At 40.0% G+C, this 21,292-nt stretch overlaps 1 protein-coding gene across 5 annotated transcripts; it reads left to right on the forward strand.

The window, feature by feature from the left end:
* Positions 1 to 1,359: 1,359 nt before the first annotated feature.
* LOC146435506 (uncharacterized) lies at positions 1,360 to 20,239 on the forward strand. Of its 5 annotated transcripts, XM_085064091.1 has the most exons (6): positions 1,360 to 1,591; positions 3,620 to 3,730; positions 3,813 to 3,942; positions 6,662 to 6,776; positions 15,906 to 16,051; positions 19,857 to 20,239. In XM_085064091.1, the coding sequence occupies exons 1-6, from the start codon at positions 1,567 to 1,569 to the stop codon at positions 19,897 to 19,899; spliced, it is 570 nt and encodes a 189-aa protein (XP_084920217.1). In that variant the 5' UTR covers positions 1,360 to 1,566; the 3' UTR covers positions 19,900 to 20,239. The 5 variants fall into 5 exon arrangements, 4 of the variants coding, with proteins under 4 accessions (XP_084920217.1, XP_084920215.1, XP_084920216.1 ...); XM_085064089.1 differs by lacking the exon at positions 1,360 to 1,591 and having other exon boundaries at positions 1,607 to 3,730; XM_085064090.1 differs by lacking the exon at positions 1,360 to 1,591 and having other exon boundaries at positions 1,607 to 3,730; positions 6,665 to 6,776.
* The last annotated feature ends 1,053 nt before the right edge of the window (positions 20,240 to 21,292 follow it).

The raw sequence follows: 21,292 nt of genomic DNA on the forward strand, positions 1-21,292 counted from the left end.
ACTCATCCAAAACTAGCTTATCACATTTTATCCACATTCAAATGTCTTATCTGAAACTTGGCTCAGCAGGAAATGGTAACGTGTCAAGGATCCAATTAACATTATCTCACTCCCCTGGTTTTTTTCTTCACTTTCTCTGCCTTATGGGAGCTGCTTCCAGTTCTGTTGTTACTCACAGTGAAATTGATTGATTTCTGGCATAGTTCTGATTTGTTTATACTTCAAATACTACTGGAACTTCTAAATTTGTATGAAATATGAACCTCCCCACAGGGGAAAATCCATTCATGAGTGTGCTATCAAAATTCTGGGTGGTTACTTCTTTGTTCTGTCTGGATTACTTTATGCAAACTGTGAAACCTTCTAAACCTAAGCGTTATCAAATGGTCCATTTTGTACCACGTACAACATCAAAAGGAATGTGAGTTTGAAGTACAGTCAGCTTCCCAAAATCAAATTTAAAAAGAGGAAACTGGAGTGCTCTGTAATAGGGAGAGTTACAAACAATTGTAAGCCGTATTTGACACTAAGGAATGCAAAGGGGAGGGGTGAAAGAGGTCCATGATCAACACATTTGCATATCAAGATAATTATTGTTTATAGGAAAAGGAGCAATTATCAACTGCAATACATTGAACAGTGGAATTTTACCTGACTTCTTCCAATAGCAACCATAACATACTTGCAAGGCAACACCAGAAAGGAGTGCCTGTAAAGGGGTTCTTAGGAAAGTGGCGCCAAATGTAAAAACTACACAGTTTTTTAAAAATTAATTGCCTTTCAGCAGAAACCACAGCAAGACTCTGCTTTGGATTTTGTTTCATCTTTTCCAAGATTCCCAGTTACAATACAAGGATCTCATGAGTGTGCTGAGCTGGAAATTTTTTTACCTGTGTTGTTCTAGAAGATTTGCCAGCCTCCATTTCCTCTTCAAGTGATTATTTGCTATGCAGCTGTTAGGATAAATTGCAAGTTATGAAGGGTTATTCACCAATATAGAGAATTGTGGGAGGTAGAACAGGAAAAGAGAGAAACTTTCTGTCTCCAAACTGTTCCCTTAATGCAGTCCTAAGAAGAAGGACTAAACAAAGAACTAAAGATACAACATTATTTAGGATCTGGTTTGTGATGTAATTAATAACTGTACCTTGCCACTATATTTGTTCTACTAACTTATATCAGTTTTGACTTACTATTTATCCATATTTAGCAACAGGTGTAGTTCAAGTCCCAATATAATCTACTGATTCACTGTGAAGCATTTACTTACCATCTATGTGTAACTAAGGAGCATGAAAATTAGAATAGTTAATTAAAGTGAAGTTGGTAGCATCCACAGTGGAGGCTAAACATAAGAAAAAAAAAAAAAAATAATCCAGCAAGTCCATCATGGATCAATCTTCACTCTCTTCTTCGAGCTTCTCTCCTGTTTGTAACAGATAATGGGGTTTGCCATGCAAAGCAGCATGGAAAACAGGATTCAGCAGGGAGAGGAGCAACATCTTTTTCAGATTAATATCTGTAACGTTTTGGGATCTGCTGTTGCCTTGGAGGAAGGCTATCCATATGAACATAAATCATGCCCTCCCAGGTGAGTCTGGTAATCTATCTAGCCCAATATATACATAGTCACTGGGGATGTGAATAGAAACCTATACATGTGAAAATATGAGCAAGAAATTACTAAGCAACATGTGCAGTGTGCACAGGGATATGATGTCAGTGTCTCAAGATTACCTGAACCCCATCTGGGAGGAGCTCAGATGTGTGCAAGCCTTGATTCAAAGCACATGGAAAATGGCATGCAGATCCTTATAATGAATTTTTGAAGAAACACTCTGTGCTGTGCCTAAGTGGGAGTGACTCCTTCAAATCCAGCTCTGATCATTAAGTCATGAGCACTGCATGATGATGTGCTCCAGCTGGGGATGCCTTTGGAAATGAAGGTAAGTGATGCAGATGTACATGTGAGCAGCACGTTATCTCCATGTCAGCGTCTTGAGCTGCAAGCTCTGAGGGAAGGAAGGCAATGGGCTGCAGTTTGCAGAATGGCTGTTTAAATACTCCAATTCCTGGGTGCTGAAAGCAGATTAAGTACCCTCTTAAGGTATGCAGTTTAAGGTGCCAAGTCAAATACTGATTCAGCCAGGGAACTCTATTTATAAAGACCATTTCCAAGCAAATTGCTCTAAGAACAAATTTCCTGTGCCCCCTTAGCAATGCAGTTCCTCACACTTGGACACAGAAAAGCTGTTAAACACCTATTAAGTCCCTTGTCAATTTGTAATATTTGGCGATTGTCTGATTCCTGTGAAACCTGTTATTGATGTTAAAAATATTTTTAAACACTTAGTTACGAAAGTTCTTCTCCAAAAACCATGGACCTTAGTGGGATGCCTTGCAGGTTGTTTTGAGGGATCCAAAACTACAAATACCACAATCAGTGACAGCCAGGCATTTTTTCTTTGAGAATCCTCAGAACAATACTCCCAAAGAATGTATTCTTAGGAAAGTATTTTGGCAGGTTTTAAATTCCTTTTTAATTTCATGATCTTGAATCATATGTCTGAATGGATACACTTTGAACAGGGAGTGGCATATAGCCCAAATCTGAGAAGTGTTCTACTGAAGCTGTGCCCAAAGTTTTCATTAATCATAAATGTCTATTCCCACTGTAATACTTCATTTATTAAATAGGTTGCAAAATCACATAAAAGAGGAACTTGCTCGCAAGGCTCATATATATTGGCCATTCATAATTAAACTTACAGAGCAAAAATATTTTTGCAGTGTAGATACCAGGCATACATTGATGGTATTATCCCATTATTTCGGGATTTGAGAACTGCAGAAGTAAAGGGAGCAAGGGGAAAGGAAAAGAGAAAGAAAGTCCATACTTCAGTGATCCCAACCACCACTTGGGATTTTTGTCAACCAGTCATTTATTTACTGCATCTCTCATGTCTAATAAGTAGAAATGCTTTCCTTGGTAACCTGCAAATGTACTTTCACAAGTAGCAAAGGAAACTACCTGTGCATTTGTCTAAAACTTAGTATTTTCACTGAAGATACAAACTAGGTTTTTACTGAGTATTTTGCTGTTCAGCACCAGGTTCCAGCTGGACTCTAGCAGTTGGTTCCTTTTGTAACTGACTCCAGTTACTGTTGAAAGCACACTCTGCTTTCTGCTCACTATAGAAAAACCTCAGCACATTTCTGCAAGAAATCAAAGGTATAGCTTTTTTTCTTCAGGTTCAGAGTGTAATTCATAGTTTTAAGATGTCTCCTCTCCAGACAGAAGCAATGAATGTACAAAATTGTTTCATTTCCAGACATACACCTCAGGTTTACAATCCTCTCTCTTTCTCCTCTATTTCTCTACCACTCACATCACCCAAGAAACAAAGAGGTATGCCAGGCAGACATTATAACTATCTTTGCTAACATCTGTTACAGGCCAATTTCAATGCTATTGCTACTTCCTTTCTCATTCTGTATGTATGAGTTGGTATTAATATCTCCAGGGGAAGTAAATGCATGAGTCAATGTGTCTGAATCAAACAGGCTGAACAAATGAAGCATATGTATAAAAAAGCATGCATTATGTTTGTACATTCAGGTTCTGTGTTGAGCATCACACGTGGTGAGGAGCACATTGGGGAGGCCACATCCAGCTTCTCCAAGAAAGGCAGAGCAGCCAGAGGAAGAGTCAGGGAGACAGACCCTTCCTGTAAGCTGTCACAGCCTATCTTGAGAATAAGGTGTGGGCAGTCTTTGGGGCTGTGATGATTGTCTGCTCTGCTGCCACACAGGTCTCAGAGGAAAGGACTGGCAAACAGCCCTCCCATCGAGCCAGAGGAGCACAGGAGAAGGGGGACAGAGCATCAGAGGGCTTCAGGAACCAGGGCCAAAAGACCTAAAGACGTGGTGGCTGCTTGTGAGGTTAGTGCCCGGGGTAAGGAATTGCTTCCAAAGTTAGATGTCTTCAGAAAATACAGCATGTCCATCCTGGGAAAAAAAAAAAACAGAGAGAAAGGGAGGTACTTTCAGAAACCGTTTCTGAAAATTGCTGCTGAATGGATGTAGTGAATTTCTGCCTTTCCAGCTGCTCCCATTTGACTTGCCCTCGCAGAAGCTGCCTGTGGGAGTGCTGTCTGTCCCAGTGCTGCTGGGGGTGGGTGGGCACTCACTCACCTGCTGGCTGCCATGGGCTCAGCTTGGTCAGAGCCACTTCCAGCCCCACGTTTCCTGGAGCACGCCCCGAGCACCCACTGAGGAGACAGCACTTTTCCTCTCTAGCCCTGCCAGCCCAGTTCAGCCCCTTGTCAGTAAGGCAGCCTGCTGCTAGTCAGTGAGTAATGGCCACAGCCAGTGCCACATCGACACCGTCCTGGCCCCAGTGCCTCTCCCTCCTACACTCATCCATCTTACCTGTATTTCAAGTCAGATGTGTCACAGCCAGCCACCTCCTGTCCTAGCAGGCACAGCCTGTTGGAACAATTGCAGCAAAACAGTAAGAAGAGATAGAAACCAGTAGCTGGCTTGTAAGGGAGAAGGGTGATAGATACCTTTTTGTAGTGTTCAAATGTGCACCTTTCAAGATACAGTGTAGCTGTGGCTGAAAGCTGCTCATTCTGCCAGGCCATGTGACTGTCCTGTCCTGTGCTAAATGTGCACAGCCAGGGAACTGTGTCTACTTCATGCTATGTAATGTTCTGAAGACTGGTGTCACTGCTATTTCACTTTCTTTGATAGCAATAGGCATTTTTACAAGAGAAAAATATGTACAGGAAGCTCTCCAAGGTCAATATAACATTCGAAATAGCCAGATGCTATTTCCCTGTGAATTACAAGGTTGAGCAGCCAAACATCTCTTAGTCATGTAAATTATGAAAATTCTGAGAACTGCAGTGCAGACAAAAAAAATCTACGGCTGCTGAATCATTTTCTCTGGTTCAGAAATGACCATATCTTACCCTTTTGTTCCAGATTTTATTTGCATTGCATGATTGTGTTTGTTCCTGTCAGATATAGAGATGAAGTTAACATCTTTGCTTTAGGATATTGTTCTTTTATTATCAAAAAAGGCGTTCAGCAGACTTGCAGAGATTCTTTTCAGACTTGGGGAAAATAATGCGAAACCAGTACTGAGCTATTCCTTTTAAGCTCTCTGCAGTTAAAGTGATTATTAAACCCCAGGACAGGTTTAAGGGTAATCCAGATGAATATTGTTTTCATCAAAGCAATAGTAAAGTCATCTGCTTTTTCCTTGTTGCCTTAGGACTGACATTAGAAAAGGCATACCAAATGAAATTGGGAATTATTTTGCTCCACTTCCTTTAAAGTTCAATTTTTATCAGTTACTGCTTGTAGTTATCTGATGTAAGAAAGACTACTTCCTCTTTGAAAAATGCCATGCACAGAGGTAGCACAAACAGGCTGAGGACAGTGGGATTCTCAGAGCATCGTCTCCTCCAGTCTGCCCTCAGCAACAATTGAAGTTTCCAAAGCAGGCAAAACACTGGTATGGTGCACTCAGAGATTTTCAGTCCAAGAATGATCTCCACATACCAGATTAGATGCAGCTTCTACAGCTCATGTTTATCCATCTGAGAATTAATGCAAGTTGGTAGAAAAAAACCACCAGGAATGGGTGTCTGGGCATATTTTAAGCCTTGAGAATATCACAATTATTTTTATTACATCAGAAACACTATGACTTCAGAAGTTGTTTCATCAAAGATAAAGTCAAGTGACAACAAAGTAATAATGGAAAATATAGGACACAGCATTTCATGAAACAATTTATATCACGATTGTTCATGTCAGGACAAAGTGAGTGGCAAATGTACCTAAATTAGAATAATTAGGGTTAATAGGCCCTTTGCATTGGCAGGAATAATTATTTCATTCACAGGTCCAAATCAGTCTCTTTGGGTTCCTCTGATATTTTTTTATTTAATAGAGTATAAGAGGATAATAGCTCAAATAAACAGCACTGCATCTGGAGGAGGTTTGTTGTCCATATAAACTCAATCATTAAAGTTAATTCTACTTCATTCACTGTTTCCTCAGTTTGATCATCCCAGCTGCTTCCCTAGAGAAACAACATTCTTCTCTTTTTTCTACTTTTTTCTGTTAATCTTCCTTGCTCTTACATGGCTTCTTGTCGTGGTGCTGTCAGCAGGATGATGCCTAGTCCCAATTAGAAATTCAATCAATATTCACATAATGAGGGTTCGAGCAAAACCATGTCATTTAGTTCAAAGACATGGATATATTACTGTAGCTATTCAGGATTCAAGTGATTTAGGGCACCTCAGTGAAAAAAGATAAAATAAAGCTGAAAGGCTTAGAGGTAGTTAATTGTTACTATGGCAACTTCCTAAATAAGCTTTAGATTCTAGTCATTTTTCAGTTTATTTGGAGGCAGCACAGAATCATTAAAGATGAAACTTATTTAAAGCTCAGAACAGTTCTTGGATCTTATAGTTTCCTGCTGTTCCTTGTTAGAGTTACTTTAAGTTTGTCCATCTCAACTTTGAACTGTGTAAAAGAGCAAGATGCAGCCTGCACAGGTTAAAAAATGTCAGCACGTTACATAACAATGATCTAATTTTAATAACTTTGGCAATTGTATTTTTATATTCTTATGTCCCAGTAGAACTCTTTTAAAAATGCTGTGTGGGAAAGAAGTGGTCCTCAGTAAAGAATGCTCTCACCTGGTCCATCAAATGAAGCGATTCAGATCTGATTTTCAACAAGGGGTTCTGACGGTGAGTGCACCTTTGTCACCTGGCAATATGTGGTGCTGTCCCTGGGAACCCTTCCTCCCACAAACCCTCCATGTGTGGAATAGTGGGGCTACATTTTAGCCTGGTCCTTAGCCAGTGCTGTAACAAATCTGATGATTAGGACCCAGAAGAAATGTTGTCATATCAAAATCATGCCGTGCTGAGTTTGTCCATTTGTGTTCTTAACATGAATGGCTATATTTGGCCTCTGTGGGGTTGCATCACTGGGCAGATCTAAAGAGCCTTCTACAGGCAGCAATGGAGACAGCACAGAGGAGAGATGAAAGAGCTGGGAAACTCTTGGTCACTGCACATTAATTAGGTGAAGATCTATATCAGCCTAAACCTTTTGCATTATCTCGGCAGCCATGTCATTTCTTTAACCACTCCATAGTGCATGATAAACCAGCAGAGGCCATGGAATAAAATCGTGTCTCAGTAGGAGACACACCCTGGCTTCTCACAGAAGTAAATTCGTACCTCAGATCAGTTTTCACTCTTCTGTAGGCTGGAAATCTCTGAAGTCACTGAGTCATAACTGCAAAGTTGTCAGGGAACGATTCCTTAGGTGTGAAGATACTTAGAAGACACCCCTAGAGGTGAAGGTATAAGCAGTGTAGACTAAAGTAATGTGTTCCTCTCAAACAAAAAAGCAGGACAAGTTACCTGGCTGTGAGCTCAGTGCTCCAAGGGTGAACAGCAGCTTTGCAGACATCTTTAAACCAGCCTCAAGGAGATTAACTGAGCAGGATGGGGAAACTGAGGTGTGCAGGTTACACTCAAAAGGAGGTAAATGAGGACTAGAAGAATGACAGACAGTTTTGTACATGGCCAGGAGTCAATATGCCATTGTCATTAGATAATTCTCCTTCCCCCCACCTGCAAACCTGTCTGTGTTTCTGTCACACATTCATGGTCCCTGATATGGGGATTTACCCAGCCCATGAAACACCTGGCTGTGTTTGACAGGCTCAGGGTGACTCTAGACTTTTTCCATAGTCAGTGTGGAGCCCTCATAGTCAGGGCTTTGCCAGGCCATAGTCCATTCCATCCTAGCAATTAAACTACAAAAGAAGTCAGGGAATTAGCCTGTTTCTGTCCCTATATCTGGAATTATGAAACAGAGGAGTTTTGAAAAAATGTCTCTTAATTCATTGTCCAAATTAAATTGTTCTGTTCATCTAAAAAGAGACAAGGCCTTTGTTTTGAAATATAAGTTGAACATCAAAATTTCATTATATAAACCAGTCACAATGGATGTAAGTTCAAATTCAGACTGGTTCAAGGTTACTTCATCAGGCTTAATTCTGTTGGTCTTTCTCTCTTCTTTTGTCCTCAGATAACTCCTCCAGACTGTTTTCTGATTTAGAACAGTAAAAATGTTCCTTCAAATTTCACATGACTAAAAAGAAATGTGCATCCAGCTGCAAGAGAAACTGTTTTTCTCTCCCATCTGAAAAGGCTGTACCATGGGCAGGGATTCTGCATTGCCTATTACTTGCGCCACTCCTTTTCTATGGAAATCCAGTCTCCAGAGTTGTAATTCAGGGAACTATAGTCAGGAGTAACTTGGCTTAATTTATAAGAAGAGGAAAAAAATACTTGGTGAGGAAAAAACAAAGGAGGATGTGGTCTGATCCCAAACAGGCTGAGCATTTTTTATTGTATTTTCTTTTCTTTGCTGTTATACAACCACAGCACCCGGCTGTTTGCTGTGTCGCAATGCAAGTATTTTCAAGGTTAGCACAGAAGTAATCAACCACTCAATGGGGGTATGAATATTCATATCAAGACACATTATGAGAAAGTAGATAGAGGCAAATATGCAATTTAAATATAGAGTACAGCAGGAAATGGGACATGAAACAGTAATTAAATAGTGAAAATTACATGTTATTTACATAGGTAAATACACTGCAGGGGTTATGCATGTGATCTTTTCTATTAGCATTTGTTTGTTTGTGATTTAACCCTGATTTAAAAAGGGAGGCTTTTAAAGCATGAAAATGGGAAGAAAGGAACACTTACTTTGAACCAGAAAATCTGCATTGCTTGAAGGATTACCGGTTTGGGCTGTAAGCCAGGTTTCACAGCTAACGTGGATCAGAATAGGCCTGTACTGCAGAAGGCAGTGGTGTCAGCTCTCTGAAACACAGGCTTTCTCCACACACCTGCTTGTGCAGTTCATTGCTATTTGGGCTACTAGAAGCCTGTAGGTGATGGCAACAAATGCCCGAGCTCCTATTGCCCAGGTTAGATGGAAATCATATGGCACTATTGAATTTCTGGGGGGAAGAACATCTGGAAGGGGACAAAAGAATTTGTTTTCCTTCTCCAAGGGAACACCTAGTTTTAGACTGTTTCCTGCTTTTCCTTTCAGAAACAGAAACATGGCTCTAGTCTATTTGGCTCAGCACAAGCACACTCTGAGTCTCCACAACCATCATACCAAAGGCAGGAATACTAATTTTTACTTCTACTCTGAACTACCTCATCTTGCTAGATTCTTTACCTTATGTCTGTTTTTTCCTGCTCCTGTAGCTGAAGAGGAAGGTGAGACAAAAGGCTTGACTAATGTATGTCTTCTCTTCAGCCAGCAGGATTCTTGCCTTACCAGCTGCTATGAACACAGAGTTTGTTAATAGTTTCAGATTCCCAGAGAAAATGGATACTAAGGAATTAATGAGAGGAAGAGGGATGGAAACATATCTGTCTTGCAAAGGCTCATTTCTTCCTTAGCCTTTTGCCTCTGGGTTGCTTTTGCTTGGTATCTCTACTGTGCTTGAGTCTGCAACCAAGCAAAATAACTTCAGAGTCCATGACATTTATTTATTGGTGAACACATGCAGTGGGTAGCTGTGACTACTGTGCTCCATGGCCATGCAAGTATTCTTGTGATTCTGGGTGATTCTCTGCTGAACAGGCAGTCATCAGTCAGGTCAGGGAAGGGTCTGCCTCTGCTCCTTGGTGCAGGCTGATCTTTGATGTTGCAGATTTGCTGGCTTCCTATTCTTTGCTTTTCTTTCCCTAGGATTTTACAGCTTTTCATGTCAGTGTTTTCCTCTTGAATCCCTGAGCTTTAAGTAACCCCATTTCAGCAAAGACTGTTGGAGTCTATTGTTTTGCTTTTCCCAGCCTGCGTGGCTTTAGCTCATAGGTTTTCTCACACCTTATCAGCACCTTATTTTTCTCTAAAACTCGTCCATGGTGGCAATTGTGTTGTGTAAAACTAGGCTGGGGTGCGTAGACAGCCAAAGTCCTCAGCCACAGGACATGAAGGGATGTATCTTCAACCCAATTCACATCAGCTGCCCCAATGACATAAGGAACTGTAGAATAAAGCTCAAGGGAAAAGTTGCAAGACCAGTACCTGACACTGCAGTGCAATAATGTTTTCAGGAAGTTCCTTTGTGCAGGCTCCCGAGCTGGCACTTGGCAAATGCCCAGAATCTGGCCTGAGAGGGCACTGCCCACCTGCAGCTCCTGGGCTTCTTAATACAGAGAAATGCAGATGTTTGACAGGGACTGGGTGGTTTCCCAGTTGGCAGGTGTCTCCAAACTGGCGTTCTGTGTGAATTCCAAGCTGGTCAGTCCTGCTCCATTCTTAAGGTTCACCTAAAAGATGGGTTACTGTCTGGAGTTTTTTTAAGACTTCAGTGTCGAAATCATGATAATGCAAGCTTTGTCCTTGGTTATCTTTCATTTCCAGTTTACTTTTCATCAACAGGAAAGTGCTTGTGGATATGAGAAAAAACCCTGAAAACTCTTCCTATCTTTTATGCATGCTTCAATGCACACGTGCTCTGTGTGAGACTGTGGATCTGTCCTCTGTAAAATGCCTGTATATATTTGATTTGCCACTTCCCCTTCTGGAGGTGGCAGCCCATTGGTCCTTATTCTTTATAGAAAGTTTATTACTTTTTGTGAAGTATCTTGAGACTTTGTGGAGTAAAAGAGTGTGTTGAGATAAAGATTATTTATTATTCATCACTCCAAATGCATTTGTTCATACATCTTGAAGCTGGGAACAGTGTGTGATAAGAGACAGCTGCATAGCTAGGACTCTTCCTGCAAGCATGCAAATTATTTTTCAGAGCTGAAAAGAGGTGATGGGCCCAAACAAACTTTTCTTCTTTCTTTTTTTTTTTCCCCAGCTGTATCAAATAGGTCAATGAAAGCTATTACTTCTCCCCATAAAACATAGCACAGGGAGATCTCCAGTCTGTTGATAACAATCCCATTGTAGAAAAGAGAACAAGCACACAAAAAAGGATGTAAAAATGTCATAAAAATCACCTAGTCTCAGATCTGAATCTTTTGTATGAGGAAGGACTCCTGCAATCAGAAGTATCCCTTATCCCTGTGTGCCTAGCTTCTCCAAGTAAAATTGCTTAAGGCAGCAAGAGGCAATTCAGCTCAAGAAATAAAAGCAAAACCAGTCTTCCTGCAGAAACTAGACATTTTGTGAAACCAAATGGAGCAGAGTGAAGAGTGGATGTCTGTGACTGAAACGACCGTGACAAGACAATCTCTCCGTATGTCAGATGGATGAAATAACAACAGACTCTGCTGTGGAAATTCAATTGAAACTCACTCATATCAGGCCTGTGGGCTTTCTCAGAGAATGGAAATTAAGATTCTAGTAACTCTTCTCCACCTGTTCAAACGTGTCCCAGTTCTCCATTTTTCCTCATTAAGGAGACAGTGAGGATTAAACATCTCCTGTTGCTTTTGGATCCAGTTTGAAATTGTTGAGTATTTCACAGGAAGCAATTTTTCGGAGGATAATGCCTCTTACTTGGGCTGAAATCATCTGAGCGCCTGTGACATTTCAGACTGAAAGAAGGACAGAGTTCCACAGAGCAAGGCACTTTTATTCCAGTCAGTGCAGTCACTTCTAGAGACTTTGACACAAAAATATTTTACTCCACCTTATTGTTTGGCAGTTAAGAGGAGCCTTCATGGAAGGCAAAAGCCAATTTTCCTTTTTCCTGATAACAGTTTCATTGTCAGTTCTTTTCTAGGATGTCTATTCCAGGATGAATTCCAAAGGATTGTTTGCCTCCCTTTCATACCATTCAGGATGAGGAAGTGTTACAATGGTCATCTGAAAGGGCTTATATTTATATTAAGGATAAGTACAAATTTCATCAGTGGTTTGTCTCTGAAACCTGCAGGTGACTTTTTAAATTACAGACATAAGACAAAAGAGATCCTGTTCTGTCCCTTGCTGTGCTCAGTAGTGCACAGTACTTTGATGGAGTCCATTTTCAATGAATAACTCAGGGAGAAACAAAACCTGAAATGTTCACATGAAGAAGACACTGCTAAATTTCAGGTTCTGCACAGCTAAGGAATCCATATGGAATGTTCCTCAAATAACAGCAAAAAAAAAAAACTTTTCCAGAGTAAATGGGCATCAAATCAAAGGTCCAGAGTCAACTAACAAAGTCAACTCGACTAAAAATTCACAACTGTAAACATCAGGAACCAAGCTTCACCTTCAAGCATCCACATAAGTTTCAAAAATATCCTCTTTAGTCCTTCTCTGATTCAAATCTCCCATCTCTTTTCCTCTCCCATCTCTTTCCCTCTGCGTTAAAACCGAAGAGATTTGTACTGAACAGATCATAGCAGAGGGTCTAATCTCAGGTGAGGAATTAAAGTAGCACTGTACTTAATTATTTCTTGAATAATTTTCTTTCACTTAAGATATTCCCTTTTTTTTCTTTTCTGTTTTCAGCTCTCAAGAGTGATCAGCTATTTTTCAAGGCATTAACTAGCTTATTTCCAGCTTAGAGTCCCTATGTGCAGAGGATTCTGCTCTGCAAGACATTCTCACACAGTAGACATTCTGGCATAAAATCTTAAAATCCTTGGTTTGGGGAACAGATTTTGCTATTCCTCTGCCTGCTGCCCAAGATAGGAGCAGTGACTGTCTACAACTCCTAAACGCTGTTTCAAATGATTAATTCATGCCTTACACTCAAGAACACACAAAATATCATGATGAACTTTTCCAAACAGGAAAACAATATCTCCAGGTATTTGTGTTCAAGATTTGATTTCTATAAATGACATTTTGCATGTAAATATGCAGCCACTCATTTCACTGCCTGCCAAGAGGCATTTCAGCTAAACACAATGATGCTCCCCTTAATCTAAAATGTCATGTTCTTATATGCACCTACTGCAAAGGTTATCACACACATCTGAAAGTAAACAAATTCTTTGGCAAATAATTAAGCCTCACCAAATTTTCGTCTTTTCTTCCTGGTTAAAATAACTTCTGTCAAGGAATATGAGTCCCCAGGCAAGCATCCATCAATTTTGAGCACCTGAATTAAGATGATATGAAAATACTAATTGCCTTCCATTCACCCCAAATAGAGCTGAGTCCCAGCTCCAGGGGGATTGAACAGATGAATACCAGAGAATACCAAGAGAATAACAGAGAATACCAAGCCCTGGGCTAAAGTCCTGCAGGCACTCCTGTCTGTAAAGCTTCCTTGGAGTTTTATGAGAAACCAAGGGCCTCACTCTCTGTGTTTCCCAAATCTGGACTTGCACTCAGAGCCCTGCATGAACAGATCATTTGTAACGCGAGATTGCGCTGGCTCAATGTGTCTTCAGATCTGCATTTCTTCAGAAAAGCAGGAGTGGCAAACATCACAGAGCATCTCTTATTTTCTCCTTCTGGAGTTCAAAAGGCTTTCAGGCTTCTGATCTATAACCAGAAGATCTGATCTGCTGCTTCAATACATATTTACTGAGTATCTCTGATGTGTCTGTTGTCTGCTCTACAGCTACTGCAGCACGGCTTTCCCAGACCCCAGGATGTTTTCTCAGTACTGAGGCTGCAGCAGAAGTACCTCAGGCACTCCAGGTGATACTGCCTGTATCTACTTATACATTTGGCATGTTACAGATAGTTCTGGGGAGAATATGAAACCCAGGTTCTGAAGGAGAAATTTGAGTCATGATTGCATGAGCCTCACCCTCCTGCTGCAGGATGCTACCATCACTGCCTTTGTTGCTGGGCAAACTTCATTCCTGTCCTGCCATAGAAAAGGTCTCCAAATTTCAGTTAGATTTTTCACCTTCTTTTCCCCCCTCTACATTCTTTCTCCCCCCTATATTAAGTAGTGAAAGTCTGAATTATTGATCCCTTCTCTAGCAAAACAACCCTGTGCTCTGCATTTTGTCACAGGTGTATTTAAGCTGCTGCCATGGAACCGCTTTCCTACAGTGTGACATTGCCTGCAGCTCAGAAGTCACCTTTGTTTCCCCTCCTAGGCTGTTGAATGGGAAGCCCCAGTGAGGCCTGCTCATTTTAGTCTCTCTCATGTCAGATACACTATGTATACATCTTGTTTTGTGATGTTGAAATAAAAAAAAAAAAAATTGTAGCTCTCCAATTACATGCCCAAATTTTCAGTTGAGCTGTCTCAGACAAGATTTCTTTTTCCTTTGCACAACACATGCTATACACAGGGAGGAAAAGAAAAAAAGGTCTGCAGTCTGAGGAAATTTAATCTTTTTCACTTTCAAACCTAGCAGGGAAAAAGGACTAAAATGCCAGTCTTGCTTCTCTCCTTTTCACTTCCATGCATGTTGAACCTTTTATTAAAAAACAATAACAACAGAGAAGATAGAAAGGAAACATAAAGAGGAAATGTTCTTTCATTTTCAATCCCAACAAAATTGATGGTGTGTTTCACTGTAAGTGCTAAATTCCTCCTACTTCAGACTGAAGGAATTTTTTCCAAAATCAAATGGCGCATATATATGTATCTACCATAAATTAGGGGAGCCTATACAGGTTGCTACTGTTCAAGTTGTGTTTATTTTTCCAATGTGATGGCTAAACATCACTCTTCTGCTCTCCTTCAGCCCTATCTGCAAGCTAAGTACCAAGTTTATTTTCCCTCAGATGCTTTTCAGTAAGGCAAGCTTTCAGCATTAGGAGAGGCAGCCTGTTTGAGTAACAGCTAAAGGAAAACAGCATTCAGGTTTTAGCATACAGGAACATAAGCTGTAATCTAACTGCTCAAAAGGCTGAAGGTTTGCTCCTGAGCATGGATCCAAACCTCACACAAACACAAGGACCACACACATGTCCAGCAAAGTTCCCAGGAGAGTCTGTGCCCTGCATTAGGGGAGGCTGCTCAAAGACAGGATCAGTGGGTGGCAGCTTGCAAACTATCAGCTTTTTTAGCCTGAGGAGTTTCCCCCACCTCTAACCTGCTCCTGTGATGGATACTGATGAGGGTGTCAGGTCTCACAGGTGGTGGAGCTTCCCAGGAGCAGCAGGAGTCCTTTGATATTTTGACTGAAACAAACTTCCTTCTTTCTCCTGTGAATATCAGCAGAGACATTTCAGAATGAGAGAAGCCCAGCTGTGGGATGTGGAAACAGTTTTTTGGGACAGGAAAGGCAAGGAGGGATGGTCTACTACAGAGGATGAGTCAAATGTTAAGGCAGTGGAAGGATCAGTCACCTGCCTGCACCACTCATCCTTTACCCAAAGCTTTGTCTTAAATCTGAATTTTCCTTTCTTCTAGACCTTACTTCCTTTTTTTCCAATTCCACTACTATTGTAAAACTCAGTTTTACCTACAGAACTGAGAAGTCTGTTGTGAATCTCTCACTTCTGTGCCTGTACCTGGAGGTTAGTCAGTCTCCAGGACTGAAACAGTAGAGGTAGAGTTCTAAGTAGATATCTCTATCCTGTAGTTGTAAGATAAGGCTGCCCTTTTCAAGGGATCCCAGATTATTACTCCTTGAGCAAGAGCCAACATCCCAGGAAGAGCTCAGCCTGAGCCAAATCACCGCTTGTACTTGTTACTTACTCTGTGGTGATAACCTCTGGCTCAAAACCACATTTGTGGCACTTAACTGTAGAAGAGATGATGGGCTAAATTGCTTCCTGAGTGGCACTCACAAATAAATATTGAACTGATAAAACAAAAAAAAATACTCTGAAGCAACAGCAAAACCCGCAATTAGTTTAAATTTGTCACTGAAAACGTAAAGTTTTTCAAGGCTGAAAATAGCTCAGCTACAACATTTTGCTAAGAGCCAAAAGACACCATATGAGCTGTTTTCCAGGATTCAGCAAGGGGAAAGAAGATAACACAGAGGAGACCATGGAACCAGCATTGCATTCATTTCAGCCCTGGTGTTACTCTGGTTCCAGATGGCATCAGGACAGAGACAGCACTTCAGCCTCTGACTGTGTGGTATGAAAAGAGCTGGTGAGGAGCAGTGGTGCTATACAGACACCGAAGTGCTGCCTAGGGGGATGCTCTCATTAGTTTCAGCTTCATACTGTGGTATCCACCCTGCCTTAAGATCTGGGAACAGGGAGCAAGACTGCACTTGCAGGACATTTTGATCACCACCACTGTCAGAGCAAGGATGTCCTTTTCTGTAGAAAAAACTGTGTTAAGAGGAACATAGAGGTCTGGACAAACAAAGAAAACACAGAATGTTCTCTGAGGTATATAGACAGCCCCTCTGCAGGTGATTGTATGGTGTAAGCCCACTCATCTTTTAAGCTCCCAGCTGCAATGAGAATTAGAATTAACTTTTTCATAGATGATATTAGAATCATTCATATGAAACTGCCATTCTGGTGCTAAAATCCACATGTTCTGTTTTACACAATTTCAGCTGTGTGATGTGCTTGTGAGGTTAGCCCCCAGACTGGATTTTAAAATCAGGCTCTTTAAATCACTATCTCGTGCTAGGTCTTCCAATCTAGTGCTTTCCAGTTCTTTTCTTGGATTTGTAACTTTCCCAAAATTATCCAGGGGAGATTCAGATTACCTGTCGTTAGTCTGCCTTCTCTTTGAGGATCTCTGCATGGCTGCCCACACCCCCTAAGGAAATAAAAATGCAAACCTGCTGCCTGCCAACCCCCAAGACCTTGGAATTAAACTTTTGCAATATTCAAATATATTGCATCAAGTAATATGTACAGAAAACCTTTTCACAAGTGAAACATTCTCAGAATCCTTTAGTAAGTCAAGCTACCTTTTATTTTAACAGCATAGTTAGTGTTTTCCACATAATGTTTAGGTGTGAAATCATTACCATGAATAATTCAGCCATGTTTTTTTGTCTTTTTTTTTTCCTATTCACATTCTCCATTAACAAAGAAAACCCGGTGAGCAGAGTGCTGCAAGAACACTAAATTCATGAGTTGAAAAAGTAAAATATATATGCTGAAGCGTTTCTAAGAGTGATTTATTATTCCTGAAGTACAATATAATTACTGCACTTGTTGATTCTAACTTTATTATTATACTTGCTTTGACCTATTTGTTAAAAACTGCTTGTATATAATGTGTTTCTTGTACAAAGCAAATCTGTGGAATGGAAAATAGCACTGCTGACATTATTATGATAGAGCGAAGAAAATAATCTAAAATGAATTTACTAAGAGTTTAGGGAGTATCAAAATTATAACTGCATCCATTTAACTCACCATTTAAGTCAATTTGCTTTCTTCTTCCATCAGATTCCTGCTTCATTCCCTGCTCTTGACCTTTTTTCTCATGCCCTACACTCTGTAGCTAGCTATTTAATATATTTTTTGCATCTTTCTCATTCATTTTGTGACCTCAGTGCTTTATTTACTGCACCACTCTGACTCTCTGTGGATGAAAATATCTACTAATGCCCTCAGAGGTGTTTGTTTGTGGTTGGTTATTTTTTTGTTTGTTGCTTTTCTTTTTTTACTATGGAATCTGAGCACTTAATATAAACTGATGTTTTTATTTTAACAACATCTCCATGAGGTAAGTCTTCTTTCCATTTTACATATAAGGAATTGAAGGATAGGATAAAGGTGCAATACTAAAAGATGCAAAGATAGGTTTGTTTGGTTTACATCCTATTTATAAGACATAGATTAGCCATCTGGCTCCTTTTCAAGTAACCATTCTGCAAACAGAACTGGATATCCCTTGCACAAAGAAAGAAATGCACTTTGATTAGGGTCTCTGGTAAGTACTGATTTTCATTAGTTGCCCAACAATACCCATGAGGGGTTAGTTTTGGCAGAGGTAAAATGCTGTTCTCCAGAGCAGACTGTACCCTTTTAAACCATAAGAGTTCTCTTTTTTTCAGCTCCTTGTCTCACTTTAAACACGTGATGCTTTTTGGCACAGATGCAACACGAATGACAGAGGTGCCATTACACCCCTCAGACTAGAATCCACAGCTCATATCAACAAAGTACAACTAGGCAGTGAAATTCTCTCATGAAAACACATACCAATACAGGTCAGAAATGGAGGTGATTTTAAGCATTTTCTCCAGTGGAAACAGCTCTCCTATCCCTTAATAGGTCACAAAATTTTAAGTCCACTTGCCAAACTACAGGGTTGTTAAATTTCCCAATTAAGCAGGTTTAAGATGTTTGTGTCACAGATTAGCCTATGAGCTTTCTCCCCAGGATCCTTCCAGTTAATGACAGAAGAGTTTCTCTTGGTATATGTAAAGCTTATGCAGAATATGATGCTAAAATGTGTCAAAGCCATAAGCTACTGATAATAGGTTCCCATAACTGACAGTGTTAAGGAACCTGAACTGCTGGGTTTGCAGTTTCAACTATGTCAATAATCTCCAGTTAGGAAAAACTGGCCTTGGCATTTGTAATGTCCTGTATTTTTTGTAGTATTGACTATTGCATCTATCTTCGAAATATGGTTCCAAGAAATTATATTATTTGAAAACCAGCTGATTTGATCAAATGGACCAGTCCCTATATTCCTGTGAATTAGTCTGCAGGGAATGCAATGTTTTTGAATGTATTTTTGTCTTTAGGAAACATTAACATTTAACTGTGTTTATGTGAACATGAAAATTAGACCTTTCTCATTATTACACGTTGATTTTTAGAAAAGCTACATCTGGGCTTTTCCTTTCGTAACTGTGATTATCAGCTGATTTTTGTCTCAAAAGTGGGAAAAAACCTCCATTATTTATTTAGCTAATTTAATTGAGTTGCACTAAGCATGCTTTTGAAAAGATTACTGTGAAGCCAATATTACAATAATATTAGTTGGTGGAAATAAATGAATTCTAATTTTTGGGTTAATTAATGGGAACAGCTTTATTAGGAGAAAGGAATATTCAGGTGTAGATTAAAGAAAAGAATAATTTTGAAACTCTGATAAAATCAAATGAGATTTAAATCAAATGAGCCTTAGGGTGGCTAAACATGTGGAAGCATGGCATCAGCTGTGTTTAGAGCAACTATTTTCTTCTTTTAAAGAGGAAAAGAAGGAAAATTAGTAAACCAACCTTGGTTGTAATTTTGTAGGGGTTTATGCTAACTGTTGTCCTTAAAATGCTCAAGGCTTAGGGTCCATACAGAGCTATCACTTATCCAGCTGGCAGGGAGGGAAGGTTTATTAACTTTCTTTGTGTTTCATGGAGGCTTTGCTCGGCACAGCACAAAGTGTATTGTATTCTATTCATCTACGTGAACAACAAATGAAGGGCTTTAACTGTTGGTTTATGATTGTGCTGGGAAGGAATACGTCTGGTCTATTTTTAACAGCTTTGTGTCAGAGAAAGAGATGTCTTCTTTTCAAGGCTTTTCAAAATAGAGAGACCTTAAAAATGTACTTCACTTTATCAGCTCACAGTGCTCATGCAAACAGAAATGAGACAAGGAAGAACAGGAAGGTCAAACTTGCATAAACACACTGTTGCATATGTTGACTGCCAGGAGAAAGAGCAGCTTGCAGCTGAACTGAATGCATTATGCAGAGAAGACAGAAGATGCTACTCTGGCAAAGTCAAATTTCTCCTTTATGCAAGCTCCCATGTGATAAAGCTTAGAACTAGTGTTTCCTTTTAGTAATGTAGGAAGCATAAAGTAAAATGGATTTTTAAGAATCTGGCATGATGTTTTTAATGACAAAGGCAAAAGGAGCTTTAGAATGCCTTTGTTTTGAAGTTAATCATATATATTTTTCTGTTTCTGTCAGCAAAAAGCTAAATTTCCTAGCACCAACCTGCTACTAAAGCTCTGTTTCTTTTCAGGAGCCCCACTTGCTGCTGCAGAGAGGAATCCACCAGAAGTTGACCTCCTTATCTTGAATTTCATATGTAATGGGGAGCTCAATCTGACACCAAATGATTTTAGGAAGAAAATTCAAAGTCAAACCATTTCCTTTGAAAAAGCCATTTGAAACCTTTGGGGAACAGATATGGAAACATGATTTAAAATTCATTTCCCCCCTCAAGTGATTGGGATTAATTTCAATACATCCAGTGTTTACTATGTACAAAGCATCTCCTCATCTCTCACCACAAGCCCTGGACACTTTGGACTACTCTTTCATTCTCTGCTTCTTATAAAAGTGCCCCCTCACTCTGCTTGTGTGACTCAGATTTGTTTTTATCTGCAAGAAAATGCCTCTTCAGTTACCTGTGGGAGCAGTGCCTGGCCTTGGCTGTGCTGCAGTGAAGCAGCACTGCAGTCCCACCTCGAGCTGTGCCAGTGACATGTGACCGTGGCTTTGCTTTGGGCACCTCCACTGACGATACTCAAGGACTGGGGCAGAAGCTGTGCTGTCTGGCACTATCTCTACTGGAAAGCACCGTTTGCATTTGTAATGCAAAGCAGACATGATTTCAGAACCTGATCTCTTTGACAACAAAGGCTGTAGAAGATTAGAAATGCTTAGATTTGCAGTTCATTAAAAAATGTATATCCCTCTGTAAAAGGAATTGGTTTTCTCAACTCATTTGCCTTGCTTCTCTCTTGAGTGTGTATTTCCATTTGTGCCTTTAGTGTATTCTGGTAGTTCTATGAACTGTGGAATTTTTTTTCCCCAATTAGTTCCTCTGGGACTATTTTATTACTGTCTTTTTGGCATTTAAAATATGTAGATGATATCATTAATCCCACTAAAGTGCAGGTAAAGTTGTTAATACAAATTGTGAAAAAGCAGTGCAAGGCACAATAACTAATGTAATTATTTTCATTATCAATACAATTAAATTTTTCAGTTGTTGCTTGCTTCACCTATTTTTTCCCCATTTCTTTCATAAGCTCTAATCTACTGCTGTGAGAGGCAGTTCTCTGCTTCTTCAAGCAACATGAAGGCAGAGGTGGACAGAACTATTAGCAGAGGGATACAAGCCTTTTATCCCTCTCTCTGTCTGGCTGAACTCCAGTTAAGTCAGCTCAGCCAAGAGAACTGTTCATTTTCCTAGGGGGATGAGCAACTGGGGTCTCAGTTTATCTTCCAGTCCAGAATGGTTTTACTGAAAAATCATGACAATCTATAAGCTTGTATGTAATATCAGGAAAAAGAGCCACAAAATGCCATTTCATCCCTCGAACAGTCCCAGGAATGATTTTAAAGGCCCACTCTATTCTGTTTCACTGGCAGGCTCCCATCAGTGACATTTTATCAGTACAATAGAGCAGCTCTTGTACCTGGCCATGATGGGCAGCAAAATAAGTCAAT

Source organism: Lichenostomus cassidix, chromosome 6, assembly GCF_008360975.1.
Source record: "Lichenostomus cassidix isolate B80296 chromosome 6, HeHo_3.0, whole genome shotgun sequence".
Taxonomy (NCBI): Eukaryota; Metazoa; Chordata; class Aves; order Passeriformes; family Meliphagidae; genus Lichenostomus; species Lichenostomus cassidix.

What these genes read in the sequence shown, in the direction of transcription:
- LOC146435506 (XM_085064089.1), top strand. Translation starts at nt 3,574, where the DNA reads ATGAAGCATATGTATAAAAAAGCATGCATTATGTTTGTACATTCAGGT. An exon ending in TTCAACAAGGGGTTCTGACG is followed by an intron (nt 6,777 to 15,905) that starts GTGAGTGCACCT and finishes GCTGTTTTCCAG; the next exon opens with GATTCAGCAAGGGGAAAGAA. An exon ending in GTGTGGTATGAAAAGAGCTG is followed by an intron (nt 16,052 to 19,856) that starts GTGAGGAGCAGT and finishes GTTTCTTTTCAG; the next exon opens with GAGCCCCACTTGCTGCTGCA.